We start from the raw sequence: 9824 nt of genomic DNA, 5'->3' as shown, positions 1-9824 counted from the left end.
TGAGTAGGTGTGTGCAAACTTTTGACTGGTACTGTATATATTAAAAAATATATGAAAATGTTTATTTGGCCTTACTACTCTACTATTAGCCCATAAGCCCTGGTCCAGTTTGGAAAGGAAATGAGGAGTGACCTCACCTCCCTGCGTCTCCCTGGGGAGGAATCAGGAGTCCTGCCCCCCATCCCCACAGTCTACCCGTCCCACCGGGGCCTGCTGCCCTCCTACACCGGCCATGTTCCAGGTGGCCAGTAACTTAATCAAAACACTATAGTACCAAGCCTCACACACACAGCTCTGAAATCTCCATATTTTGTTTTAAAATGTATCATATCATCACATGGTAGATCATGTGATACTGTAACATTATTGCTTAACTATAATATTATTTTGATCTGCCCACAGGACACAAGTTCAGGTACGGCCAGACCTTTGGGCAGCTTACCCACAATGCCCTGGGGCTAAGCGGCACTCAGAAGATAGAGGCCAGAGCTCAGTAACGGAGGTACAATCCACAAGACAATCACATGACTTGATAAAGGACTAGGGTAGAGAACACATCATGGAGTTGTTTTGAGTGATGAATGTCTGTGGAACAGCAAAACCTTTCGTCTGTGGACTATGTACATCCCAGAGTGAAACATAATAATGATATATGAACAGAACATGTACACACTGTATATATGGGCAGTGGAATGCTGTTTCTCCTGTACTTAGCGATATACACTACCGTTCAAAAGTTTGGGGTAACTTTTGAAAGAAAATCACATTTTTGTTCCATTAAAATAACATTAAATTGATCAGAAATACAGTGTAGACATTAATGTTGTAAATGACTATTGTAGCTGGAAACGGCAGATTTCTCTATGGAATATCTACATTTCTACATGACCCCAAACTTTTGAACGACAGTGTATATTGTTTTGATCTGCTGTACAAGTGGATGTGAAACATAAGTCACAAGAGAAATCAATACCTTTTTATTCAGAAAGGTTGATTGTCACTGGGAACTTACACTCAGAGAGGGTGCATTCTGTGTATCCTTTATTTAACTAGGCAAGTCAGTTAAGAACAAATTCTTATTTACAATGACGGCCAACCGGGGAACAGTGGGTTAACTGCCTTGTTCAGGGGCAGAACGACAGATTTTTACCTTGTCAGCTCTGGGATTCAAACCAGCAACCTTTCGATTATTGGCCCAACGCTCTAACCACTAGGCTACCTGCCACCCCAGTGTAGCCCATTCTTCTAAGGTTTTAGGGGAAGGACAGTTAGGTTGGGGAGGAAATATGATAAACTCACTTTCACATTTATTGCAAAGGCTATAATAACCAAGTCATTCCTGCACGTAAATCCAGACTTTTCCTTTCTCTTTAGCTTAGTAGTACTGGCCTATCAAAACGGTGTACACCTGAAACACAACATGATAGCTTTATATTGTGCAAACAACACTCCATTTGGAACCTAACAGTTCCACAAATCTAGACTTTTCTTCCCTAAATATTTACAAAACTCTACTTCCCTCATTAAGAAAAGTAGTATAATAGAATATTGATGTAGGTAGTACAACCACACACAGTAGTAGGCCTAAATTAGCACCTAATGACTCCTTCAACGTTTGTTTTTACCATGCTAGAGTCAGGATTACCTCATGTTTGTCTAGTTGAATGTGAAGGCAACTTCCTTTTGGAAGATAAGCCACTGCACAAGGCTGCTGACTGGCATAATATGTGGCACTAGTAAACATGGCTAGTAAAGATTGCCTTGCTGCATTTTTTGTTGTCATTCCATTCACTCATAGGATAGTCACGGGGTCGGGGTTGGAAGGTAGAGGATCAGATTGACACTATTAGGAGAATAGGATGCTACTGTATGGTATGCATGCAGCTCCATGGCATACTAATTGGTTTCTTCTGCAGAGTCTGGGATGTTGTACAAGGCTTTCAGACTAAGGCAAGACCCTAACATGGGAGGAGCCTCTCTGACCACACAGTTTGATTGACAGGTTCACAGGGAGAATATATTGCATAAATCCCAATTCATGACAGATGAAAAGAAGCACTTGTAAATCTAATAATACATGGGGGGAGTTGTTATTGCCTAATAATAACATAGCAAAAAGTATCACCCATGCTCCGATAGTTGTATCAACTGGTCTGTGCTTTTCTGACCAGTGTGAGTGTGTTCTAGCTGAGGTGTCTTTGTGTGACACTGTGCACTATAACACTGACTCAGGATCATGCGGTTGACATTTTTGGTGGTGTATCTTTTCTTCTCCTCCCTATCCCTCTCCACTCATCAGAGGGTTGGGTGAGTGTGGTCGTAGGGGCACCATGTCTATGTCTGGTGTTTCTGGTCAGGCTGTGGAGCTGGGAGTTTCCCTGACCACACTGTATGAGCCAATAGGCCCAGCTGAGACCTGTCCAACTGCAGCCACTGTGAAGGTCTCCTTTAAGACAAGAGAAATACAGTTATTAAGGAGGAATTGTAATAACACCATAGGAACAGGTTAGCCATAGTTCAGCAATTCTGACCTTTTCTGGGTCTGTGTCCCATTGGGGTTTTGGGGTGCCCTCTGTGTCCTGGTGGGGGGATTCCCTCCTGATCCAAACAGCTTGGCCCAGCGTAGCCCACCCTGGGAGAGGCTCTCATCCTGGGGGTCTGCCAGCATCCTGGGGGTCTCCGGCCCAGTTCCCTTCCTCCTGCTCTCCTGTGAACTCTCACCTTCTCTCCTCCCCTCCATCCCTTGCTGAGGCTCAGTGTGGATGACATCCATGTAAATCTGTCCATATTCCACTCCCCCCTCTGCGTGGGCAGCCCGTCTCTGCCACCACCCTGGACTGGTGGCTGACCACAGACTTCTGCTACACTTGCCTAAATGCCTCACCCACTTCTCCTGACCCGTGACCTTTGACCCCTGGGTGGACCCCTGAAGATGCTGTACCAGCTGGTGTGGGTCACCTGGTGGCCTGCTGTTATCTCTGGGACCATCCATAGAACCATATGCCCCCTGTCTGTCTCCTCTTAATAGGGGCCAACTGGTCATGAGAAAGGTGGAGCATGGTGGAGCTTGTTCCTCAGAGCAGAGCTGTCTGTTTTGCAGCAGGCGGGGCTCCAGCAGCAGGTTGAGGTCAAAGGGTAACATGGAAAGAGGTTGCAGCAGGAGGAGGAGCTCCTGGAACAGAGGCTGACACTGCCCATGTGACATGGCGAGGAAACCCCATGGATGGTAGTAATCTGTCACCTTGTCTGGGGAGAGGAGAGTTGGGAAGAGTATGAGAGAGGTAAATTGGTCATCAAAAAGAAAGGAGGACTAAGGCACTCTTCATATAATTCATTAAAATGCCTTTATTAGTATGGCATGTTCAATAGAAACAACGTTTTTTTAAAACCGACGCGTTTCGGCTGCATGGCCTTCGTCAGGGAGTACACAAAAAAGGAATACAATGTCCTCTTTTGAACAGCTTTTCCAATTAGCCCTAATTGGAAGAGGGAGTGGTTACAAAATTGATTGGACATACCTAGTAAGCAATACTATACACATTAAAAGGTGAAATACTGTAGCTATGTTATCATAAAAATACAACTCCAAGCTAGAAGTATCAGAACACTAAAAGGTAGTTCTAACCTTAAATATGACTGGGAGAAGTGTCAAGAATAAGACAGCAATATATTCCATAGTACACTAGAACCCAGCAAAACATGAACAACAACAGTCTAAACATAGCTGAGGGCAATTGAGCAAAATGTCCACTAGATGACAGCAAATTGACCTATCACAACCCTACAGAAAGGGTGAGAAATCCATATCTTCATTTAAACCAGGGACATCTCTTAAAGCTTATGACTGGTGGCTCAGGAAAGACTTGGCGTAGTAGAGTATCACTTTGGATGATTCCCCAATTATTTTTAATGATTCTTTTAATGTTCTCTGCTTCAGTGCTGTATTTTGTAACGAGGCACTCCCCTTCGCAACAAGTTCTCTCTGTCAAGTAATCCAGCCCTTATACCGGCATCTTTCAGGACCTGAACGCTGTAGCCCCGATTCAAGAAGCGATTCTCCAATTCAGCAGATTTGACACTGTAGTCTGTTTCCTGATCGCAAATTCTGCGGAATCTTTGGAATTGGCCATATGGAATATTCTCTTTTAGCCTTTTGGGATGAAAGCTGTCTGCCCTCAGAATGGTATTCCCATCTGTAGGCTTCCTAAAGATTGATGTGTGCAAACAACCGTTGTCATTTTTACTAATGTCGAGGTCCAAAAAATGAATGTTATCTTTGCTGTTCTCCATAGTTAGTTTGATGTTAAGGTTAATGCTGTTAAGGTATTGGTGGAACTTCTGAGCCGGACCAAAACAGGCAAACATTATCAATATAGCGTCAATATACCACCATATAATCCGGTCAAAGAAATGGTTATTAGAAGGATCCAAAATGAAGTCATTTTCCCATTTACCCAAGTACAAACCAGCATAGGAAGGGCTGTAGCAAGCTCCCATGGCACATCCTTTGACCTGTTTAAAAATACGGTCCTGAAAGATAAAGATGTTATGATTAAGAGTCCATTCAGTCAGTGAGACAAGGAATTCTGTAGGAGGCATCTCAGTTTCAGGCCGGGTCCTCAAGAAATGGTGCATAGCTGCCAAACCTTGTTGATGCTCAATGGTGGTGTATAGAGACTCCACATCCATGGGGACTAAAAAGGAAGCTGTACCTATATTGTTAAATTCCTTAATTTTGTTCAACACATCTGTGGTATCTTGAAGATAGGCTGGAAGTGACATCAGAAAAGGCTTAATAAAGTAATCAATGTACTTAGAGATGCATTCTGTCAGACTTTCATTACCACTAATGACTGGTCTGCCTGGGGGGTTTTCAAGATTTTTGTGGACTTTTGGAAGAAGATAAAAAGAAGCCATATGCGGACTGCCATTGAAAAGAAATTTGAACTCATTGTCTGAAATGTAGCCATTCTCCTTAGGTTCTGTGAGGATCCCTTTCAATTCAGTTTTTAGGTCCTCTGTAGGGTTGAAGGTAAGAGATTGGTAGAATTCATCATTGTCTAATTGACGGTAGGCTTCTGTCACATATTTGTCTTTACTCCACACGACTGTAGCGCCACCTTTGTCTGCTTTTTTAACCACAATCTGTTCATTTTTGGACAATGATTCAACTGCATCCCTCTCTGTCTTAGAAAGATTACGTTGTGTTTGGTTGGAGTCAATTTTACCCTTAAACAGATTCTCCACATCAAAATTCACTTTCTTGGCAAATGTATTTAGTGTGGCATTCTGGACGATGGGACAAAAAGTGGATTTGGGCTTAAAAGGTGTTTTAGAGGGAACAGAAACTGCCTGACCTGAGACACTGGCGTCTGTAGTTGGAGAGATGTTTTGCTTGTACCAGGCCTTCAGATGTAGATTCCTGTAGAAACGAAATAGGTCAATCTTTGTATTAAATTCATTAGTTGAATATGTGGGGGCAAAGGACAGTCCTTTAGACAAGACCCTTATGCAATCATCAGAAAGAGGTTCTCCAGAAATGTTGATCACAGCCTTGTTCTGGTCCTGCTCCGTGTGGTTGGATAGTCTTGATTTCTTCCTCCCCCTCCGTGTTGGCCTCTTCCGCGTCCTCTCCCTCTCTTGTTGAGGAACCTGCGTGACTCCTCTTCCTGATCTAAAAAATCTTGGGAGGAGCTGGCCTCTGAGCGTCTGGGGTGATCCTCATCGTCACTGCTTGTAAAGTTGAAAGAAACAGATCTAGGCTTCCTTCTCTGTAGATGCGATTCTGAATTCTTGCGTGTTGGTTTTCTCCAGGCAAAGACTCTGCCATCTCTATAGTCTACTTCATCTCTTCTAAATTTTCTTAGCTTGTCTTGTTTCAATGTCAGAGTGAATGTGTCTACTTTCTCTTTCAAGATCTCATCACATTGTGCTTTGTTAGAATTATCACTGTGTTCTGTGATTTTCTTTTTTACTTCTTCAATTTCTGTTTGGACTACTTGTCTGTCCTTTTTAGATTCTTCTATTAGAAGTAGCATTAGGTCAAAAGAACACTTGTTGAGAATAGCCTCCCATTTATCTCTAAAATCAGTTTTACCTTGTGCTCCATTAGCTGGAAACTTCATAATACGGAGTCCTCTGGGGATTAGGCCTTTCCTCCAATAGTCAGACAAGGTGATAGAATTGAGGTCAAGCTTGGTATCTTTCTCCATAAGGTGTTGCATGTCTCTGTAAGCCTTGTTATAAGTCCATTCCAGTATTCTCTGCGGCTGTCATCTCATCTAGCAATGAGGTAGTGGTAATAATCCTTTGGCCCTCTTCATGGGAATAGGAACATCTTGTAGCCTCTTGGGTAAAATCCATAGTTTGAGTTGTGAAATGTCCTCAATTAACACAGAAAGAAATGACTGTGGAGCTGCTTCCTCTAAGCACCACCCAAGTGCTGTTTAACTAGTAGAAAGAGGAGGAAGGGAAGCACTGCTAAGGTATATAATAGTACACTTTGGTAGATAGAAGGTGCTCTTTGGTAAAAGGGGTAAATTGGTCATCAAAAAGAAAGGAGGACCAAGGCACTCTTCATATAATGAATTAAAATGCCTTTATTAGTATGGCATGTTCAATAGAAACAAAGTTGTTTAAAAACCGACGCGTTTCGGCTGCATGGCCTTCGTCAGGGAGTACAAAAGAAAGGAATACAATGTCCTCTTTTGAACAGCTTTTCCAATTAGCCCTAATTGGAAGAGGGAGTGGTTACAAAATTGATATGAGAGAGGTATGTTCCAAGAACATTATGTTTTCTAATAACAATTTAGAGAAATTAAAGAAATCTAAACGTATACCTTTTTGGTTGTAGAGGTGATTTAGCCAGAATTCCAAGGCTCTCAAGCTAAAAGAGAGAATATAAGTCGTTCATTTTACAATCATAACATTTAATAAATCACCATTAGAACACAATTTGATACACTAAAAAAGACTGAGACTTGAAGGGACTCACTTGAGCAGGCCCATGATGAAGGCTCGTAGTCTCATACAGTGGCTGGTCAGCAGGGAGCACTGCCTCACCTTGGACAGCAGGCTGTGGAGCACCTGGGTGGTAGGGCCTTAGATAGGAACAGAGACCATTGAACTACAACCCCCATTAGCAAATGCAGCACTGTAGTCATACCCTCATCAGCATCAAACCTACCACAACCACCCACATCATCATCATTACCATCATCACCACCATGTGTCTCTGACCTGTCTGAGTGGAGGCCTCCACCACATTCCAGGCGTGGTTGCGTCGATGACCGATGATCAGGTCAAGTTTGTGGTCCCTAAGGCCATCCTGCAGAATGTTCTGGATGGTGGGACACAGATGCTCCAGGACTATACCACCAATGGTGGGACTCCTAGAGCTGTTCCCTAGCCGGATCTGCAGAGAAGTGGGACATTATCATATGATCATGATCAATAATTACACTTTAATTAAAAATAACATACATTTATGGGAGTTGATTCATCCTATTCAGGGTTACTGTCAGTTTTTGTGAATTGGTTATTCTAGTTCCCTTCAGATTGCTTTTAGCTCTGCTGTACTCTACCTTTTCCACAGGATCTCGACTGGTGCCAAAATGAGCCATGATCAAATCCACTGCCAAGCTCACAGATTTCAGCAGACCTGGAGAAACATGGAAAGAAGCAATCAGGAGTTAGCTCATTTCATATTCTGTGCCATGCAGGGGGGTTATCAAAATGCCTGAGGGACTGACATAAAACAGATTTGATTCATTAACCAGAAACATCAGACACTGAATAAAAAGGGTGTATATACAGAACCACATGGGAACATCCATGATTCATCTCCCTTCCATCTTGCTCTGGCTCTCTCTAAAATGTCAGGGTACATTCTTAATGCATATTGAATCTGCCTACCATGCTCTCCCCTGTCAAACGGACAGTACATCACTGTTCAAGCTTTGCTTTCACAAGACAATGTGCATACAAGCATGGGATTGACATTTACATTGTTTGGTTATAATCATGTGTGTCTGTATTGTGACACTAAAATAACATATCTGTGAATCATATATCCAGCGTATCAACAACACTGCACCCACTGCAACAAACATACACTGGAGCATACACACACACTAAATGTCTCAGCCAATCCAATGCAGGGAGAGAAAAATAGGTCATGTTTTAAAGAAACCCCCTTCAGGGTATTGAAGGCACTGCTGCAGAAAGCTCTGCTGCTGCTCTCTTTAGAACCCAGCAGCAGCACAGAGTAACAGACAGTGTAGGATTCCAGTTTCCCATAATGACTGTTCAGTAATAATCTAATTACTCTCCATTGTGACATAACACTAGATTACTGACACTGTCTACCTACCACACACATCTTCTGATTTATACATTGACATCACACACAGTCAACATCACATCACACAGTCCACATTATATGCTCTCAGCTCAAAACACCCTTAACCCCATTAACTTAACTCCGTTTTGTTCTACGACCCCCACAAGTTTCTTGGGACTTGTCTGAAGTCGACCTGCCAACTTCTGTCTGTAGCGTCCGTACAGTTTGGGCTACACACTAACTATGACCGCTTTGTGTAAAGTTGAGAAGTACTGAATATATGGAGACTATTTCGTGACAGGGTTAAAAACAGTGGTGGATAAAGTACCAAAATGTCATTCTGTAGTAAAAGTAGATACCTTAATAGGAAGTTACTCAAGTAAAAGTCACCCAGTAAAATATTACTTGAGTAAATGTCTAAAAGTATTTGGTTCTAAATATACTTAAGTATCAAAAGTAGAAGTATAAATCATTTCAAATTCTGTGAAGCAGACAGCACCAATTTATTGTTTTTAAAAGGTACAAATAGCCAGGTGCACACTTCAACACTCAGACATTATTTACAAAATATGCATTTGTGTTGAGTGAGTCCGCCAGATCAGAGGCAGAAGGGAGTACCATGTGTTGTCTTGATAAGTGCGTGAATTAGACAATTTTCCTGTCCTGCTAAGCATTCAAAATGTACTGAGTACCTTCGGGTGTTAGGTAAAATGTATGGAGTAACAAATACATAATTCTTTTTAGGAATGTAGTGAAGTAAAAGTAAAAGTAGTCAAAAATATAAATAGTAAAGTACAGATACCCCCCAAAAATATTTAAGTGGTACTTTACACCACTGGTTAAAAAAATATATGTTTCCTGATCTTTCTTATATCTCTCAGATACAGGATAGAGACTTCCTTTAGATATTTTTATTTTTTTTCCTTTAGATCTGTTGTTCCATGTAGTGAATATGTTATTCAATGCGTTAGTATGGGCTAATATATATATATATATTTACATATACAGTACCAGTCAAGTGTTTGGACACACTAGCACAATCACAATTCACAAAAATCATAAGTAAATAAAATTCCCAAACTTCACCTTCAAAACAGCCAATTGCTGTCTTAGAAAAACAGGAAACCGGTCATTTAGTCAGTGAGCAATAAAACTGTTATTCCTCATGAAGCTGGTTGAGAGAATGCCAAGTGTGTGCAAAGCTGTCATCAAGGCAAAGGGTGGCTACTTTGAAGAATCTCAAATATATTTTAATTTGTTTAACACTTTTTTGGTTACTACATGATCTAATATGTGTTATTTCATAGTTTTGATGTCTTCACTATTATTCTACAATGTAAAACATTTTAAAAGTAAAAACCCTTGAATGAGTAGGTGTGTGCAAACTTTTGACTGGTACTGTATATATTAAAAAATATATGAAAATGTTTATTTGGCCTTACTACTCTACTATTAGCCCATACAAATGCATTGAATAACATAT

The 9824-nt window shown here is 41.4% G+C and overlaps 1 protein-coding gene and 1 long non-coding RNA gene across 4 annotated transcripts in view; one reads left to right on the top strand and one right to left on the bottom strand.

Annotated features, from left to right (window-relative positions):
• Positions 1 to 110: 110 nt before the first annotated feature.
• Positions 111 to 8064, top strand: LOC129818543 (uncharacterized). The gene is made up of 3 exons (XR_008753957.1): positions 111 to 241; positions 403 to 502; positions 7595 to 8064. It is a non-coding gene; the product is annotated as an uncharacterized LOC129818543 (long non-coding RNA).
• The window catches only part of LOC129818537 (AP-4 complex accessory subunit RUSC2), a 29114-nt gene continuing 20251 nt past the window's right edge, over positions 962 to 9824 (bottom strand). For all 3 annotated transcript variants that reach the window (XM_055874544.1, XM_055874543.1, XM_055874542.1), the window contains exons 5-10: positions 7584 to 7660; positions 7240 to 7414; positions 6995 to 7100; positions 6840 to 6886; positions 2532 to 3246; positions 962 to 2446 (exon numbers count right to left, since the gene is read on the bottom strand). In XM_055874544.1, the coding sequence (XP_055730519.1) occupies positions 2335 to 2446; positions 2532 to 3246; positions 6840 to 6886; positions 6995 to 7100; positions 7240 to 7414; positions 7584 to 7660 (1232 nt within the window). In that variant the 3' untranslated portion in view covers positions 962 to 2334. The remainder of the gene's footprint in view (positions 2447 to 2531; positions 3247 to 6839; positions 6887 to 6994; positions 7101 to 7239; positions 7415 to 7583; positions 7661 to 9824) is intronic.

The sequence above is a fragment of the Salvelinus fontinalis genome, chromosome 21, assembly GCF_029448725.1.
Source record: "Salvelinus fontinalis isolate EN_2023a chromosome 21, ASM2944872v1, whole genome shotgun sequence".
NCBI lineage: Eukaryota > Metazoa > Chordata > Actinopteri > Salmoniformes > Salmonidae > Salvelinus > Salvelinus fontinalis.
The sequence above is the reverse complement of the archived record's forward strand: the minus strand, read 5'-3'. Positions and strand labels throughout refer to the sequence as shown.